The sequence below is a fragment of the Engraulis encrasicolus genome, chromosome 21, assembly GCF_034702125.1.
Source record: "Engraulis encrasicolus isolate BLACKSEA-1 chromosome 21, IST_EnEncr_1.0, whole genome shotgun sequence".
Classification (NCBI taxonomy): Eukaryota; Metazoa; Chordata; class Actinopteri; order Clupeiformes; family Engraulidae; genus Engraulis; species Engraulis encrasicolus.
In genome coordinates, this window is record NC_085877.1 from 5,894,724 (window position 1) to 5,914,948 (window position 20,225).

Sequence of the window (20,225 nt, forward strand, 5' to 3'; positions counted from 1 at the left end):
ACTCAATGGTCAGTGCATGCCTGTGTAGACTACTGTCACAGCTAGGGGGCTTACCCTAAAAATTTAGTAGATCTAGGCCCAATACTAGTAGTGCTTTGCAGGTTTGTAGGTTGTTTTTTTTTTTTTTAAATGCATTGCAGTGTAAATATATGCAGTTTTCTGTAGGTTTGCAATGTTTTCGTGTCCAAAATAGTACATTCCTGCCAAAACCTGCAGTCATACCTCCCCCCCCCCCCATAATAATAATAATAATAATAATAATAATACTAATTAACTCTCCAAGGAGTCACAGGGCCCCTGACCTGTTGGTGACCAAACATAAAACAAAACGCATGTTCAATAATGCACAAAATCCATTTTACTTGTATGCAATCCTCCCAATAGCATCCTAAACTGTTATAAATAAAAGAATAAAAGAGACACAAAATACACCACTCAGAATAAGGTCTTTCACCATGTATTCTCAATGGAAATTGAACACATTTTGACCACTCAAACAGATTGAGTGGTCACTGCCAGGTAGGCCTCAGGAAAAAAACACGAGCTTTCAAAAATACATTCTGATACAAATATTTTAAGTTGTCGATATTCGAGTTCAATAAAAAATAAGATGTGTTCGAGCACCGCAGATTAACATGTTTATATGGGCTATATCAACAAAGTAGCCTAAAATAAAGCCATGCAAACATTTCATAATTATGAAACATAGCTGATGAAATGAATAAGCTAGACTTTGAGTAACATAAGGCTTCTTCATGAATTTGTGTATGGCCTGCTCTCGTCAACCATTTTGTCAAATTGGCATGTATATAACAAAAGCATAATGAAAAAAAAAAAAATCATATATTATCATGAGTAATACTGCTTTCTTCCATTGGGTGGTGCTCAATTCACAACCAGAGACCAAAATCCCTTCAAAGTGGTATCTGATATACTTTTTTAAAAGTTTGTGGTCTCTCAGCAACCTGCATGCAAGTTTTCATAACTGATAGATAGATATATATTTGGCATTTAGAGAAGCGTTAGAGAGGAATAAGATGGCTGATAGCATACATTATGGAGAGTAACAGTGGATAGGATGACCAGATCGAGACAAAAAGCAGTACCCAAACGGGAATTTCCCAAATGTTGAAGTCAATATTATTACAAGTAATAGGAGTAAAGTAGGGTTTATGTATTTTTCTGAAAACGGACCACCAAACAACACCAGTGGGCCTACTTGGGAAAAATGGGGACATAACATCTGGCCACCCTATTCACTTGTGCACAGAAACTCAGGAGAAACCTATGAGAAAGGCAGACATGTGCCATTGATTCCCTGTAGCATGTCAACATGTCAGGACATTCCTAGACAATAAGGGAGTTAAAAGTGAATAACGGCTGACTGTTCTCCTTGTATCGCCACTCCCTCAACGGTGTGGGAAACAAACTCAGAAAAACATGCCTCGACTCGCATGTGATTCTGAGCAAGCGAAGGATGGGGGTCATCGGAGAGAGAGAAAGAGAGAGAGAGAAGGAGGAGAAGAATAAGAAAACAACTGATTGACAAACAGCACACAGGCTGTTTCTGAGCTCACGGACCCTTCTCTATAACCTGGCTGCTTCTTTCTTTTTTTCCTACATGTTGCTTTAACAAATACATTTGCTCACAGTGTGCTTATACTCTTCTGTCTTTCATGGAAGTGGGTGGAGATGATTCCAATCGGGCTCATTCAACTTGGCTGTCTGTACATCTGGCTGGCATAACATGACGTCATTTTAAACATGGTCATCATACAACTTGTGATTTTTTTCCACACACCTCACCTGGCAGGTGCCTTGGAGATGAGCCATCGGCCGCTGATCAGAATAAAAACCATTTTGTGGTGACGAATTATAGACATGTAATAACATGACTGAGCAAATGGGAAGAACAGTGAAATCAACAACATCTACAGACATGTCCAATTGGATGGCTATATACCAGCCTATTTTATTCCATTTTCTTTGACACTATACCACGCCATCCAACCATCTAGCCAGCCAAGTCCAATTTGTCCATTTATTCCACAATCTCACACCACAATACCAGTGCCACACGGGGAAATAACTTAACAAAGTTGATTTCTTCTTACTCTTTAAGTGTCCACCACGTGCAGTGCTTCACACACCATAACTCTTTTTAACACTTCATTTTGTTTTAGTACCACTCAAAGCCATTGAAAACAAAAAACATACCAACAGTTACACATAGGATAGGGGTAGCGTCAGTGCAAACCACCGAGCGCACCTTTATATTACAAAAAATAAAAAAAGATCAATTACACACTAAGCTTCACCACACAGTCCAAAAAACATTCCAATATCAAACATCAATAAGTTATAAAGCCACACAGGACAGGTGTGCTTGGCACCAAAGACATGTAAACAAAAAGCCAAGTGAAAAACACACAAACACGCTCACTCACAGTCTCTATTTGTGGCACTGGTCATGACCAAGTCACGGGTAACACTCGCTGTGACGTCATCGTACACACTGCTCCAAAAACAAAACCGACAATAAAAATAGAAGTTAAAAAATACAATTAAGGCATTTTGTGGGACAGACATTTTGGGGAGGTATAATAGGGGTAATTTAAAATGACATCAAGATATTTCTGCCAAGCGTTGGAGGAGCCCGGCAAAGCCAGCTGCGTGCTGGGACAGCTCTGCCACGCGGTCCACCATCTCTTGCGTCGCCGGCACCGACGGGTAGCTCTGTGCCGCCCCTTTTGTTGCCACGACTACAGCCTTCAAGGCCTGACAGAGCCGTGCTCCTGATGTAGTGACCTATTGAGAAAAGAAATAAACATATACTGTACTGTTAAGTAGATGCTTATGGGTGGACACACTGGAAACCTAGTACTTACTGCTAACTCAAAAACGGTAAATCTTCTAATAGAAGAGCCCTCATTTTACCATGAAGATCTCTACTAGGAGATTTGCCATTTGCTCCAGGGTATCGCCCACAAAAGTGACTAAACCTGCCTACAATTACACCTTTGCGCCTTATTTATAAATGATGTGCTTATGTAACGTATGACAGCTAACACAGGTCGACGTAAAATGATGGCAACCCTCCCTCCAAACTCCTCAACAAACATGCAAATGACCGTAATGTCAGGCCAACTTTTATGTCTACACAACAGTCTGTCTCCTACACCAGAGTTACTGTAAGATCTAGACTGCAAGTTGTATAATAATTAAAGTATCCTACCTGGATAATTATATAAGACCTAGCTGCAAGGAAAAGTTTGCTTTTACATGTTTAATAACAACAATATACTATAATGCTATTTAAAGTTGCACTGTGTAAGATTGTGGCCAGAGTAGGTATTGAAACTATGCTTCTCATTGAAGTTGTGCTGCTTACTGCCAAATTTGATCTTTTCATGAATTTGTACTAAGTAATAAACTAGTATTTACTAGTATGACCAAAGCACAGTCAGGTTTGCTTCTAAAAATGGCTATTTCTGGAAATTCAAAATGGCGGACAATGGAGAAGATCCCCCTTTTCATGTATGATTTTCAATTTTCCCAGTCATATTGAATACTTAGAATTTGATGGTGGTGGTAAGTATTTGTTAGAAAGGTAACATTTGTGAATGGGCAGCATGGATTCTGGAAATGAACTACTAAAAATATTACACGGTGCACTTTTAAGTGAAATTGTGATATTTGAGTGCATTTCACACACACAACTAAAGCAGGTAGGCAAACTTGGAGAAGGCAATTTAGTCTGGACAGAAGGAAACCCATATCTTTCTATGTTATAAAACATTCCATACTTTGAAGCCTCTGGTAAAATACATAAACCTGAGCGCTAAAACCACCCCATTCACAATTAAGGAAGGACTTTATGTGTCCACAAACCTTTGCCTTGAGGTCCGTTGAACTGAGAAGACGGGAAAGGGTGTCCCCAATGAAAACGAGTTTATGAGCGGTGACGATCAGACTCTTCCCCCGGGAGACGAAGACGCGCGGCGGCTGGTTCCCCTGAACGCTGGTGAAGAGAGCTTCGATGGAGTCGGCCAGACAGGAGAGATGGGCCAGACTCTGGGATGCATAAAAGGACAGCAGCTCCGTGTCCTCTAGCGAGAGTGTCACCGGAAGAGGCGGCGATGGACTGAGCTGCAGAGATGACAGAAGAGAGAGCCAAAAGGGAAATCATCAGATACAAACTCAGCCATCTCAGTGTACCCATTTTAGTCCAAGGCACCTGCAAAAAAACGCCTGCTGAATGCCGCAGCCCTTTATGGGAAAAGGTGCCCTCAGTCTAGAAAAACCGAAATACCTGTAACTTATCCCAGCCTCCGAAGCGCTTACAAACATGAAATGAGATGCATTTAAAAACTAAGACCCTCCTCTTGCATTCAGCTCTAACATACCCACATTTTTAAATGAAAAATCTCAAATCTCATGGGCCTGAATGCTGCGTCTATGTGGCTCCAGTTGCCCAGGTCAATGCAGCGTATACGCAGCATCCAGCATCAATGGGTTAAAAGGGTCATTGGCAAATCATTCAAACTTCTTTCAGGAGATGTCATTCAGTTCTAGTGCTGTGTGACTACTGTAATGTTGAGAACAAAATGACATACTTGACAATGTGGCTTTACCCTTGTCTCAGCTGTGGGGATCACCTGGCTGCAGTTATTCTCCATCTGCCCGTCTGCAGGAGGTTCCAGCATTCCCTGAGGTGACAACAAAAAGGATATTTCAATTTAGTATGACTAGTCTCTTACAACAACCTGCAATAATGGAATGGCTGGGGTTTACATTATTTTTTCTACTCAACACAAACAGGCAAATGAAGCAATACAACAGGCAAAGGAAGCAATACAAGTCTATACAAACATCCAGCTTTTATTGTGTTTAAAATGTCTGAGTAAATTTCATTCATTGCACGTAATACACTGTATGATTAAGTATAAACATATATTACATTTCATCCCACTTAGGACTAGCTCACCTGGCATCATATAATTTAACAGTAGGGTGTATTTTGGCATAGTGTATCCTGTGATTATACAGGTAGTTTGAGACACTCTACTTGTAGGAGCAAGACAGTTTCTCTGGAGAGTCTGTCACTTGACCCTCAGGTGTGACAACAAATCAAGCTCATTGAAAATTTTTCAAAAACGAGTTGGTTTTTCAAAAGTTGGCAAAATTGAAAGAAAGTACATAGAAACGGATGTGTAGCACCAGGGTATTTCAATTCACTTTGGATTTGAGAAGGTGCTGTATATATCGTCACTGTCCAGCAGAAACCTTGTACCTCCACTATTTTTCAAATAATTGTATACTCATTCTGTCAGTACTACTGGTCAGTCTCCATGATTACATGTGTATGATACACTGTATTATTTAATAACCGGCTTTATTGTTGAAATGATTATGTATTTAGAAAAAAGTGATTTACACATTAATGAGTAAAAAACTGTGAAAAGTGGACATATAATGTTTCTGCCTGCAGCGACGATATTAAGTTTGAAAAAGAAAATACAGAAAAGCAGACTGACCTGTAACTTCACATATCCCACACTGTCACCCACAGGTAACGACGGTGGTGCGGGTGTCAACCCAATTCCTGCATACTCATTCCCCAGCTCATCGTCATCCTCCCCTCTCCCAATGGAGGGTGGCAGAGATGCAGGCGGCATGGGCAAAGGGAAGGCAGGAGGAGGTGGGGGTGGAAGGGGCCTCTCCTGGATCCAGCTGCCTTTCCGGGAGCCCATCCCTGAAGCTATGTGCTGCCCATCGGGCACCGGGAGAGCCGGCAAGGGCCTGCGCGACAGAGACTCCTGCGAGGGCAAACGCGGCCGCACCTGGCTTTGCAGAAGCAGGGAAGAGTCCTCCAGGGCGCATCGTACCAAGTCGCGCAAGGCTTCAGAAGGAGGTCCGCTCCCACAGATGGCCAGCGCCGGGAGCACGTCGGAGAGGCGAGACCAGGCCTGCTGCAGGGGCGGCGGGGCATCGGCCGCATGGCTCGTCTTCCAAACGGACAGGATCTCGGAGACGGAGGCCGCCAGGTCCCTGGCAGAGGCCGAGGAGGTGGTGTTCCACGCCGCCTGGATGAGCGTGGAGATGGAGGCTCTCCACTGGGTGTCCCCTGAGCCCGTGCTGGAGACGGAGAGCCGGCGCACCGACGAGGTAGACGGAATGTCCAAGGTCAACGCGGGCATGTCATAGATCCCGCCGCCATCCGGCTCGCTCTCCTCCAGAGAACAGTTGCCGAGCTGCGCTCTCTCCGCGTCTGCTTTGCCGGGGCTGCGGCCTGGGTAGACCTGAGGGTGAGCGGCTCCCTCCTCCAGCTCCCCGGGGACCACGGGTTGACCCGGAAGGCTGGGGACACTGTAAACATCCTCTTCGTCCTCCTCCAGCTCGCTGGCGATGGGAATGGATGCTGGCACACTATAGGTTTCATTCTGGGGCTGTGTGGCGGGGTTAAGAGCGTGAGTGGGGACATCATAGATCTGTAGTAGGACAAAAAAAGACAGAAAGCGAGAGAGAGAGAAGGGGGGGGAAATGGAGTGAATCATTCATTCATTTTCTTCTTAACAGCGGCCTCTCAGACACCGTCGAGCTCCAGTGCAGAGCTTATGAATCACCATTGTGAGAGCGCTAAAGTAGCTCAGTGTTGAGAACAGTGATCGTCTGTGCTTATTGGCTGCAAGTGCACTCTATTTTTCTGAAATTGCAGACCTTCAACAGCAACTCCATTATTCAGCGCTGGGCTCCGGCTCAAGAACTGGGTACTTTTTAAAGACATACAATTGTGTCCGGAATGTTGAACCCAAAAAATGTACTTTCTCTATGCACAGCGTACGCATCTCCAGCAGCCTTGCAATGACAATGCACGGCCCTCGTGCTAATAAGTTGTGGTGCAGTGGTGACGCGGGAGAGTCCAAGTCACCTTCCCTACAGCACTGAAACTGGCAGCGGACCAAAGCGAAAAAAAACTAGAACTGAAATCCTAAAAAAGGAAAGTGCAGGCTGAAGTGGCGCGTCTGAATCTGGAGGGACTAAAAATGAAATTGGGTCTTCTTTTCAGTTGCCTAAATGCTTAAAGTTTTCAGGCATTTTCATAACATTTTCGTGTGCAACTGAACAAGGTAACTACAAGGTTTTAAAAGATGTTAAAAACACAACAACACAAACATTGTGCAGGTTCATAAATTTAAACATATTCAACTTATCCAGCTACATGTAGTGTGAAACAAATGCTTGAATGGCTGGTTTGATAACAGCAGTCCCAAGAGAAAAATAAAATTTTGGTAAGAATCTGTGATATGATGAAGGTTGAAGTGCACACATCCACAACAGGATTAATCCACGTGCCATACACATGTAGAGGATAATGTGAGAAAGTGCTCTGCACACTGGGTGCATGCTTCAAACATGTATTTATTATTTAGCAAACGTTTCAATCCACTAGTGGCAATCAAAATCCATCTCACCTCTGAGTCCTGTTCAGAAGCTAGGCTGAGAGGAAGAGCACGTGGGGTATTGTAGATGTTGTCGTCCTCATCGTCACATGTTGCCAAAGGGGCTTGTTGCCAGCGGTTGGTAGGAGGAGTGTCGTAAACCTGTCAGGCAGCTAAATGGCTTAGTCTCACTTCGCACAAACACACAGTACAAGTTTGAGTTATGCTTACTCCGCATTCATTACACAGTCATTACACTTCAACTCAAATTAAATATATTATTCACATTTGAGAGCCATAAGTTACAACTAACACAATCAGAATGTGCTTAGCCTCTCGTCACACAGCTCTGATATATGTGTTCTCTGTATTCCTTAAATCTCATCAAAACATCAACTGAAATTACTCATTTAAATTTGAGGGTCAACAACTGACACAACCTGGAAAGAGTGCTGGAAAGTTCTGAAGGCACTGTGCTAGCCATGCTTCCACAAAACAGGGGGTCAAAATGCTCACCTTGTAATGTAATCTGACATAATGATGGGTTCAGCTAAATGGCATGTGCCACAACCTACCATTACCATTACCAAATTACACGACTGCTCATAAAACTACGTACTTTTAATGTTGTTTCCAACTTTCCTACTGTTTTGGCAAAGTATTATACTTGTACAGTTCATGACTGAGAATCATGATATGTCTCCCTTCATCAAATCTGCAGGCACAATATACATCAAATCGCCTCAGTGCCTGCCTCCCTTCCTGCATTGCTTACTTGCATTGCAGAATATGCCTGCATCCCTTTTCAATGAATGTTTAAAGAAAAACATACTGTATCTTTCATATGATCTGTTGAACCTTCGTGATAGCTTTAACACTACGCCTGATATTCTTAACTGGCCTATTTACATTCTAAGAAGTGTATCATGATCAAATCAAATTCACTTTAAGGAAGAATAAAAGTGCAAGTCAAATGGTTCTGAGAATTCACACACACCCCCTATGCCAAAAGCAAGCTTAGTGTAATGCTGGGTTCAATGCATTTTGCTAGCCTTGGCACATGAACAGCTACACATTAACAGAAGGATGAACAGTCTTGGTTAATCATTCAAACAATCAACAGACATCCACAGTACTGTGACCAGAAACAGATACAATATGTTAACGGAAAAAAATAACAGATTCCCAAAATAACAGTGAGGAGGGGGTTTCTTTGAAAATGTGACCATGCTGGCCCTGTCGTGGCCTAACGGCAGGACACTGGGTTACTACGCTGGCAACCCGGGTTTGATTCTGGCCTGGGTCATTTACCGATCCTTCGCCGTCTCTCTCTCCCCACCCATTTCCTCCACTGTCCAGTCAAAAGTAAAGGCAAAATAGCCCTCAAATTTAAAAAAAGAAAATGTGACAATGCTTACCTGATCTTCGAGATTGACAGCATCTAAATCTGTATGTGCTTTATCCTCTGCCTTTGTAGTCACCATCTCGACCTCTGGCTCCTTCTTCCTCGTGTTTCCATCACTGAAATTCTCATCTCTGGTGGCTGGAACCGTTTTATGTGCCTCGTCTCCCTCTCCTTGTAGCTGTTTGAAGGCGACTAGGCCGACTGGGAGAGCTGGCTTGGGAGCTGGTGTAGGGGGCGTGCTGCTCTTCTTGCTGGTCACCCCTCTGACGGGGGGCGCAGGGGGAGGAGGTTTCCTTCCAAAGTTGGGCGATCCTGGAACACCGCCTTTTCCGATTCGCACCAGCAGCGGCGACCCCCTGCCTCCAGCTGTGGCCGCCGCCAGCTTCACCCGAGCCCCTGGAGGGGTGGAAGGCACTCCCGCCTGGTCAAGGTCTTTGGGCAAACCCTTGTTCTGAGGTCGGGGAGAGCCGTTGGCGATGGCGTGGGGGGAGAGTTTGTGATTATGTCCCGACACTGAAGCGGCAGAGGAGTTGAGGAGGTTGGGGTCTTTTGGGGAGGTCCGCGTCCCCCCGGGGGGCGTGGGTGTTTGGTACATGCTGGGAGTCTCCTGCAGTGCGACGGCTGCAGCGCCGCCCGTTGGGGTTTGATACAGGTCCTCGTTGGACATTGCAGCTGCCGCTAGCCTTGGCACCAGGTAACAGTCCTCGTTTGCCTGGCCACCTGCGTACGCCTCTCCGAAACCCTCTGGGCCAATGGCAGGCCTCGGAACTGTGCTGGGGGTTAGGTAGACAGAGTCAGACGCCAAGCCTTCATGTGACCTGTGGTAATGGGTCAGTGGCGATAGTCCAGTAGGGGTCTGATATAAGGAGTCTGCGTCAACGCCCCGACCCCTCACAGAGGGAGACCTCGGTCGGCCGGCCATGGCAAGGTCCCGTTCAGGCCTCGGGTGTGCCCCGGAGCTCGAGTGGGAGCGGGGCCGCCCTCCATCCATGTGCCACATGTTGTTAGAACCGGCCCCGGGGCTCTGGTACAACCCCTCCGCCGCGGCGCTGTGGGGAGACAGGTAGACCCCGTCGTCGGTGGCCAGAGTGTTGGCACGGGTCACCTGCGGCCGGGGAGAGACGAGGACAGAGTCCATGCTGGGGGCTCGACAGGCGTCCAGGCTCGGGTTGGAGGCGGTGTTCTGGAGGAGGCGCAGGCGGTTGGCGGGAGCAATGCCCTGACGCCCGTGCAGGGAGCACAGCCACCATCCCGGGCCTCCCTCCTGCTCCTGCTCCAGGACCATCAGGATGTCCCCCTTCCTGAAGGCCAGCTCCTCTGGGCTCTCGGCTGCATTGTCGAACAGGGCCTTCGCTAAAACGGTCTGAAACGCACGGGAACAACAGAGCACAAACAGTAAGCGTTAGCTACGGCTCCCAACGCCATGTCTTTTACAGTCTGAAATATTATGCGAGAGAGAGGATGTCTGTCGAGGTCCTCATGCATCTAGGTCATGGAGTCCAACATCAACTGTAAGCCACTGGACCTCTTCTTCTTTAACCTCTTCTTTAACATTTTACCCTAAGGCACCTGCAATATGCCTGCTAAATGCACAAAGCCTTTTTGGGATAAGGTGCCCTCAGCCTATAAAAGCCTAAATATCTCAGCCTCCGAATCACAAAAACATGAAATGAGTTGCATTTAAAAGCTAAGACCCCCCTCTTGCATCAGAAAGCATTCATTCAGCCCTAACATGCCCACATTTTTAAAACAAAGTCTTAAATCTCATGAGCCTGAAAGCTGTGTCTTTGTCGCTTCATGCGCCTAGGGTCAATACAGTGTATACACAGCCTCCAGCATCAGTGAGTTAAGCTTGAAAATGCTGGGTTCTTCGTTCCTGCCTAACTAGTATAACTGACGAAGTATAACTGACGATGATGAGCGAAATGTTTCGAAGCTCAAAGAAGAAGTCCAGTGGCATACAGCTAACTCATTGGACAGGAGGCAAGAGCAAGGACAGCAACCATTAAGTTGAACTATGGCCTCCTATGCCATGTCTTTTACAAGACAACAGCTGCCTGCCAGCAATACCTCCGTCATTTCCATTCCCTGGCTCTGCCTTTCGGAGTATGCCCTCTAACTTCTAAGACTTTTTTCAGCATTAAAACCAAGAAACTAAGAAATGTCACACAACATCCCACAACACAAGTGAACAAATGCTTTATCATACTGACATGTCTTTAGTTCACTGCAAAAAGATTATTAGCAAGATCTTCATTTCCATTATGAGTAAATGCTTATGTGAAATTGTGAGTTGTGAAATCTACAGAGAAACAGACCACAGCTATTTGTTTTTCGTGTGCACAGATGTAGACCTTGGGAACAACTGGAACTACTTCCCAATACTTTACAACAGCAGTCACCAAAACAACATGCCTCCTTTTGAACCATTGGCTGCAGGGATGTCAGGGATGCATTACAGTACAATAAGGTGACACTTTTCACCAAAGCGACTTACAGTTATTATTTGTTCAGGATATTGGTTACAATCCCTGAAGCAGTGTGGGGTTAGGTGCCTTGCTAAAGTGCACTTCATCCATCCGTCTATGGAGGTCAGGTGGGATTCGAACCTACAATCTTTTCCAGAAGTTTTGTCGCCTTATCCAAATCAAAACTTTATTTAAGAGGTTTGTAGCTTGCATATGAGTGACATCTGAAGCCAATCAGTTAATTGAATGTCACATTATTAGCTGTTGTTCCAACAACATGGATAGGCGACATGACTTCTGGAAAGGACTGTACAACCCTGAGTTTGAAGGCCCAACTCCCTAACCACTAGGCCACAGCTGCCCCAAAATAATGCTGTGTCAAATTCTAGTCCTAGTTTATTCATGATGAAGAGTTGTGCAACGCGAGCGGAAGTTGCCCTTCACACAATGAACAATCATACAGAAGGATATACATCCAGTTATATATCTGACTTTACATGATATGTACACAGTAAATGTAGTGGTGTTAATTCAACACTTACAGAGTTCATTTAAGTCCAAATGGACTCAAATGAACTCTCTAAGTGTTAAATGAGCACTGCAGAATTTACTGTGTAGCGTTGCTAAGAGACAGTTGGTGGGGTTTCGATGCTTTTCGATTATAGACTAATTTTAACCTCTAAGATATGAACAGGACACAGTGCTAGAACAGGAAAGGTTATTATAGCAGTCCTATGGCAGCAACAATACACACAGTATTATTCTTGTGAAACCACATCCTGTGGAACTACTATTAGGCTGTCACTTTCTAATGAAACATTTTTTTCCATCTCGACTGCATAGATTATTTTTCACCATGTCTCCTATGTTTGTACCTAACACGTACAAACATTGACCTACTTCCTCTGGAGCAAATGCGCATGTACATTTTATTTCTCCAGTACACCACAGTAAACCACAAGAAACCAAATGAGTCGCATGACAACTAGGGAGCATTGGTTGCCAATGAAAAAGAGCCGGATGAGAGGAGAGTGGTGATTAAACAGAAGGGGGGGCATTAATGACCAGTGCAGGAGCAGGGGAGGTGAGGGGGGGAGGGGTGACCACATCTGTCCCCAGTTTGAGGTCCTATTGTCATCCCCTATAAAGCTCATTTCACAGAGCCCTTCCCCCTATCATGGCTGTACCCAGGGGAAAACCACTCATCAGAAGTAACTGCTTTATAAACAGTAAATCAGATAGACAGCGAGGGGACAGTGAGGGACGGGGAAGGAGTGAGTGAGCCAGAGAGAGAAGGAGAGAGGGATAGAGGGAGAGGGAGCGACAGAGAGAGGGAGATGTGACGTCTATTCTGTTCTCTCATCCGTCCTGACCTGAATGTGGGTTACTTACTGAGAGAGACATGCCGGCAGCTCCCCCACAGCGCTACTGTCCCTGGGTTTCTCCTCCGAGCTTCCTGAGGCCTGAGGGTCAGTCAGCTTTTTAGGCTCTCAAAATGTGGTCCATCTGTGCCAGCGCTGTGTTTGGCATGCGATTACTGGTGCGGCTGTAGAGGAGCGAGGGGGGGCGGGTATCACTGACCGTGGAACTCTCACAGGGACAATTGTGGCCACAGCACAGATCCATTTACCCGCACCTGCCATATCCCATAGACGTGGCCATAGCCTATTGGCAAAAAAAGGAAAATAAGCATCATACATGGTCACTCATGCACTGAAGGTTAGTCAAACATCAGATGGCAGGCCATGGGCCGTGGTTTATTAATCATTGTGTCCTGTGTGTGGTTATAGCCATGGTGTATTTACCCTTGTGAGAAGAAGGGCACACTACTACACTGTAACATGCATGGGTAAATTCAGTTGCTCAAACCAGATGCACCAGTTTATCTAGTTAAGCTTGCGTCACTTAAGTCACAGTCTGTTTCACCTTTCAATTCCCACACATAGACAGTGAACCTCCAACAAACGCCTGTGACCAGAATGTAAAATATTTTGTGGCCCTCTGTAAAGGAACTGCCAAGACGGGGTACCCAAACAATTTGTCAGTATAGCTTGTCAACATAAAAACATAACGAGCGGCGACGCAAAGCGCTCAGCGTGTTTAATCGCGCACAAAATCAGGTCAAGTGGGCAAAAAATACAGTAGGATGCGATCGAACGAAAAGACAAGCAGGCAACTTGGTTTAAGTCGCATTATGTAGGACTAAAAATCAGCCACGTTTTCGCCTTTCGGCCCAGAAACCCCGGACCTATTTTTCCTAGCGATGGTCACTTGGATGAATCAAAACTATTTCTTTCATGGCGCTATGGCCATGGAATAAATCCCAAATATCTTTCAACACCACATACGGTGTATTTTGCACAGTATTAACTGCTTATATCAACAGTGTAATAACGATGCTGAAAAAAAGAAAGAGCAGAAATAACGGAGATAAATCTGCTGGATGCTATGGACAGAGCACAAAGAAGACATCTACGGCTCAGCCTCGGGCACAGAGATCCATGGAAAAAAAGGACGTAGTATATTTGCTTACCGTGAAACGAATTTATTTCGCAGCACAATGTTGTTGCGTTAATTGAGATGAAGGCCTGGTGATGTTCCAAAAACAGAAGTAGACTATAATCATTTCTCGCTACCCTGTTTCTCTTCGGGCTTTAGCTGCTCCGCCGAGCTGGGCTGAGCTGAGCTGCGCCCTACCCTGGCCTAATCGAGGATACACAGAGGGCGGTGTAGAATTACACTGTAACTTGAAGATCCATCGAGCGGCCCCATGGCTGAGCGAGCTGCAAACGTGTAGCCGACTGTGTTGTGGTGAATTGAAATGGGGTGCCTCTAGCGACCGGTTACTATATCGCTGTTCACTACTGTGATTTCTGAGTATGTGGTCATTCATTACAGTTATGATGAAATGGTGTTAATAATAAGACTGGGCTGTTGGTACTTCTGCTGCTGGGCTATTTCGGTATAGGCCATTATGAATCTCATGCTGCCTCCAGAGAAACCATGTGGGCTGATGATGAAGCAGGACTGGGCCTAGTTATGCTACTGAACCAGAGATATATAACCTTAAAGGGACAGTTTGGTCAATTTCAACATGCAGTTGTAATGCTCACACTACCCTGGACTTGTCAGTGCCTGAGATTTTTTTTTTTCTTCTTCTTCAGCCGTTTCCGAGATCCTGGTCATTGTAATGGGGGCAGCTCTTTGTTTACATTTCAAAAAAACATTTTTATTTATTCCTAAAAAACATCCAAAAGGTTATAAAACATCAGCAGACAACTAGCAAACAGCAGTACCTTTTGGGAAAATATTTGGAGTTGGCCTATGTTTCACTTTTTAAAAATGTAAACAAACGCTGCCCCCATTAGAATTGCTCATACAGGGCCGGTTCTGGCTTATTTGGTGCCCTAGGCGAGTTTGAGTTCTGGCGCCCCCCCCCCCCCCCCCCCCCTACCTTTGAAAGAAAAAAAACCCTCTTTTTTATACTTTACAGAACACAAGAGCAGTAGTAAGCTTAACTAAATAGCATCAGAACAATAACTGTTTTGCATCAAATGGATTTCTGGTTCTTCTTGACACATCAGATTGACACGCATAAAAGTAGCTTCACTGTGTGGTGTGTTGGATGTGATGGTGGTGGTGCCACCAACCCCAGATGAGAAGGAGGTCATCAATGTGTTTGAATTGTAATATGGAATATGGAATTGAAATGCAATTGAAATGAGAGTGATGCAATACATTTGCATGTAAAATGCATGTGTAGACAATGAGCCTACCAAGGAGGTCTGCATTCATAGCCTATCTACACTACCTCATCACAAAGCATGGCAGCATAACAACTTTAATAAGCTACACATTTGTGCTATGATTCCAAACCAATTTCATTACTGGACTGGAAATAGTGGTGCATTTGCGAGTAGGAGAATGAGAAGGGGGCTATCTATGTGTTTGAACTGGAGGGACTGGGTGAGCGAAAGGGAGAAGAGCTGTCACGCTTTTGAATTTCATAATATACAAAATATAGTAAATAGCCTCACTTGTCTGCAATACTACATCATTCAGCATGAAAACATGCTGTGCATGGTTCTGTTACATGATTCATGTAGGCCTATGTCATTCTGGAAACAATGTTTTTTAAGCTTACAACAAGCAGGTAATTCATTAAACTGGATGGAAGGAGATATGGCAGCTAAAATTGTTTTTAACATTGCACCAGTCTTACTTTACATTGCTTGTCAACCTAAGCAAGTATTATGATATCAGGTGGGTGTTAGTGAGTAGTGAGTAGGCTACTAACAGCTACTTTACTGGATTTCATTGCTTGGCATACTTGGCTAATGTTAGCATGCTAACTAGCGATTTCTCAGATCAAAAACAAAGCTCTTTTCCCCTCTAATTCCAAACAGTAGCCTCATAACTATTAGGCTTTCCATAATCACAAACGGTTGCTGATTAAATCACATTGTTCCAAAACACCCTCTGCAACTCCTGCATCATGCAATGACTGGTTTAATGAGAACATAACAATTCTCCACCCAGCAGAGCTTCACTGCTGTTTGCGCTTGCCCTCTCTGTCTCTCGAGTGAGTCTCCAAATTCACGCTGTCACTCGTCCCGCCCCCTTTCTCAGGACTGTCTGTTTATTGGTTCACAGACATCCCAGAGACAGTTGAAAGCCATATTACTATTGGCTGAGGGGCGTTTTGCCGTGAGGAGCGCTTTTGCCACGCTTTGTTGATTGCGACTTCATAAAAAAAAGTCCATATCGCAAAATTATGCATCGGAGAGCGCCATTTCGGCGCTCCTTCTTCACATGGCGCTCTAGGCGACCGCCTAGCCGGCCTATGCTTAAAACCGGCCCTGTGCTCATATCTCGGAAAGGGCTGAGCCGAAAAATGTGGCATCACCAGGTACTGACAAGTCAAGGGTAGCGTGAGCAATACAACTGCATGTTGAAATTGACCAAACTGTCCCTTTAAGAAACTACTGCAAACTAATGAGTTGCTGTGAACAGCTGAGACTACTGTCAGGACATGTCTTCATAGGCTGCGTGCTGTATTCAATTTGGTTTGAGGCTGGGCCTAATGAACACAAATCATAATTGTGTTAAAATAAATCTGTGTAACTATTTGAAGAGTGGGTATGCCGCAGTCCCATGGACCAATTTGGTTTGACTGACACGAACAGAGTGGCATAACACATTTTTGGTTCTTTGATTTTCTAATACCAATTTGGTACCTGCAGCTCAAGACTGGACCAAAAACATTGCAACCTGAAATCAAACTCTATGGATTCATTAATTTTGCCGTTTAGTTGAATTTCTTGTGGTTAAATTTTGCCAATTAATTCAGCAGCGTGGCATGTCTTCATGGGCATGATTTAATGTGTGGATGGTGGGGATATGTCCATACCACTTTTGAGATAAACCTAGCTTGTCCCTACCACTTTTCACAAATATAATGCAAAAATAGCATAGGCCTACCCGTACAATTTGCCATATTAATGTCCCCACCACTTTCCAAGCCAAATCTACACCTCTTGATACAGGACATAAACTTTGGGATATTTGTTCAACTCAAAACTGATGAAATAATGATTGATGATACTGCACACTACATCAAAATAATCCTGACCAACTATTTCCCAGACACATCCCTAAGCACATGCAAAAAGACCACACAAAAAACAATGACATCATAGCAAATTCCACTGTGTCATGACAGGAGTGCACTGACAGCTCTTTGATGTGGAAAAACACACCTGCTGTGTCATAAACAATAGGCTAACGAATGCATAAATTACTAACTTATACTGACTGAGATAAGTTGACATTAGACAAGTAACAAAGTGGAAAAGATGTTTTAGTTAACCCATTGGTGCCTAAAAAACGGCTGATAAATGCCCAAGCCATTTTTGGGCAAAGGTACTGTCAGCCTATTAAACACTGACGAAGGCAACAGCCGAAACGTTTGTCTACACTTCTGCTGCTATGTAAATAAAAAAATAAAAAAGAAGACAAGAAGAACCCGAGTGAGATCCACTTTTTCACCTTCAAAGCCTATTAAAAACCTAAATATCTCAGCCTGCCAAGGACATAAAAACAAGAAGAAAATGTAATCAAAAGCTAAGACCCTCATCCTGTATTAGAACATGTTCACTCAGCTCTAACCAACATTTTTCATATGAAATGTAATGAGTCCAAAGCTGCATCATGCAGCTGAGCTGCCAGCCCCAGGGTCATTGTTGCACTTTGCAGCATCCGGCATCAATTGCTTAAAGGCCTTAACAGTTCATGAACTGAATGCACTCTATTTACTGCCTGATGAACAAACTATGATCAAGTTCATTCTGGTGCCTGATTGTGAACGAACTGCATGCCTTCGTTTAATAGGATGCCACATTTCCTTAGTGTTCAGGTGAAAACCCAGCGACATACATTGCAAAGAGCCCCAATAACATACAATGACATCTAAAACATATATTTTCACTGTTCTAATAAAAACAATGTGGTCTGTGGTGTTATATAGGCTTTGCCAATGATTCTGAACAATATAGCTCACAACAACCTCTTGCAAAAACAATTAAAGAGTTATGAACTATGAACAAACTAGTTAATTTTGAAATATGTGAACTGAACTTTGAACTAGTTCCTGTAGAAAATGAACTTTCCCAACACTGTCAGTCCATATACAACCTTGGGCAAGAGATAGATCATGGACCCTTATCTGGGTTTAATGCTAGCAACCACAGAGATGCAACACAGTAAATGTATTAGTGTTATTAAACACATAGATTAAACACATAGATTATTTATTTATTATTAATTTCCCTCTGGATTAATAAAAGTACTCTACTGTACTCTAGAGTCAAAGTCAACACTCATGGTGTTGGTCTGCATGTAAGTGTTGAATTAACAAGATTTGCTTTGTACCAAATTATTAGGTAGGGGCAGCACAAAATGTCAACAATCTGTCATTATACAGTATCACATAACACAGCTCAACAGTTGACAACTGCTTGTGCAATAAAACCACTGCACATGGTCCAGACTGTGGCGGCGTGTCTGGTATTCAGTCAACCCAAAAGTGCCCATGTTATTCCTCTATTTATCAATCTAAACTGGCTAGCAGTGCCCACTCGAATTAAGCACAAGCCTTTGACCATCAGACGAACCCACCTCAGGAACTGCTCCATCTTATCTGAAAGCCCTGAAGCTATATGTTCCATCCAGGATGCTGCGTTCCTCCAACACGAAGAAGAGCAATCAGATTTGATGTCTGACGCAATGTCTGATGCATGTGATGTTGTGTGTTTGGCGCCACCCTCAGGCGACCCAAAACACTGTGGTCAGAAACACAGACAGAAAGACAGACAGACAACAGGGTCATTGCAATACCTGGCCCAACCCCCTCCAGGGGGCCACCTAATAACAATACCAGGCTGGGCTGTCAGCAGTATATCTTAATGTGACAGGAACTGACACCCAAACTTAATCTGTTTTTGGGCCAAAGACGAGCACACAGTCCTAATGTTGCACATACCTGTGACAGAAGATACTTCAGGTCAACATACAGTAGGTGTCCGAGACGTCCTGTTGGGTCTGATACTTGTCATTGTCCATGTGTCCCCGGACCTCAATAGGAAGGTGCATGTGCCAGGTGTCTCTCATAGACTCCAACTGTAGATAGAAAAATACCAAAGTATGTCAGGAGTTTCCTCTCCTTAATAGCAGAATGGCAGAAGAATATCAAGGCATTATAAAGGTAACAGAAGCACTCAGAGAGCGCAGACCTCCGCCAGGGAAGCTGCTTGATACATTTGACTATGTTACACCCTAAGTCTTTCTGCCTCGTTTTTGTGGTGTTCCCGCAATTCAATTTCTGGTCACTAGGAGGCGTCTAGATGGTGAAGAATCTTTTGAAAAGTCTTGGTTCCGGTTCGAGATCCGGATCACCACCAGAATTTAATCACTTGTTCCTTGGGTTATTACTAACAGCTCCACAAAGTTTCGTCGAATTCCGTTGATCAGTTTTTGAGTTATCCTGCTGACAAAATCTTAAAAAAGGTCCTGGTTCCGGTTCGTGATCCGGATCACCACCAGAATTTAATCACTTGTTCCTTGGGTCATTATCAACAAACCCACAAAGTTTCGTCGAATTCTGTTCATTAGTTTTTGAGTTATGCTGCTGACAGACAGACAAACAGACAGACAAACAGACAGACAAACCAACGCGACCGAAAACATTACCTCCTTGGCGGAGGTAATAAACAATCTCAATGGTGTAAATCAAACCTACACTTTAACGGCGATATTACAATTCCTACTAATAATACTATCGTGGGGGTGCATAGAGTAATTGCCCAATATGGGTTGAGGGCTGACAAGAACTTATTTTTTAAATCTTTAACAAATATTTGACTGTCTCATACTAACAGGGATGCTGACAGAGCCCCTTCTCAATGCCTACATTGTGTAACATGCACCCAATCTGGGCCCCCTCTCTCCCTGCGACCAGGCCAGGGCAACTGAACTGGGGTGCGTTTCCCCAAAAACATTGAAGTAGTACTTAATCCTAAGTAGTACCTAAGTATGAGATGACCTGCAGACGGACCTGCAACACTGAACTCTAGAAAGCTACTGTATGCTGAAATAATATGGCGAAGCAGAAGCAATGGAACGGCTCAGATACTGTAGACAGCAGATCTATGGAGAGACAACTGCTCAGCAGCTCAGCAGCTCTGCCACACAGTAATACGGCTCTGCAACACAGCAGAGCATATACGGCTCTGCAACACAGTGGCTATGACCGCCCCCTAGTGGAAGAGGGAGCTACAGTGGAGCTGCAGGGTCAAAAGTACACTGGGCGGCCTACACAGGAGGACACCCATGCTGCTCGGGGTGATGAAACCT

At 44.3% G+C, this 20,225-nt stretch overlaps 1 protein-coding gene across 2 annotated transcripts; it reads right to left on the bottom strand.

The window, feature by feature from the left end:
* Positions 1-441: 441 nt before the first annotated feature.
* efs (embryonal Fyn-associated substrate) lies at positions 442-14,044 on the bottom strand. Of its 2 annotated transcripts, none has more exons than XM_063187326.1 (8): positions 13,849-14,044; positions 12,708-12,980; positions 8,861-10,210; positions 7,476-7,604; positions 5,538-6,491; positions 4,635-4,709; positions 3,892-4,149; positions 442-2,808 (listed from the first exon to the last, which is right to left on the bottom strand). In XM_063187326.1, the coding sequence occupies exons 2-8, from the start codon at positions 12,717-12,719 to the stop codon at positions 2,626-2,628; spliced, it is 2,961 nt and encodes a 986-aa protein (XP_063043396.1). In that variant the 5' UTR covers positions 12,720-12,980; positions 13,849-14,044; the 3' UTR covers positions 442-2,625. The 2 variants fall into 2 exon arrangements, with proteins under 2 accessions (XP_063043396.1, XP_063043395.1); XM_063187325.1 differs by having other exon boundaries at positions 4,617-4,709.
* Positions 14,045-20,225: the final 6,181 nt, after the last annotated feature.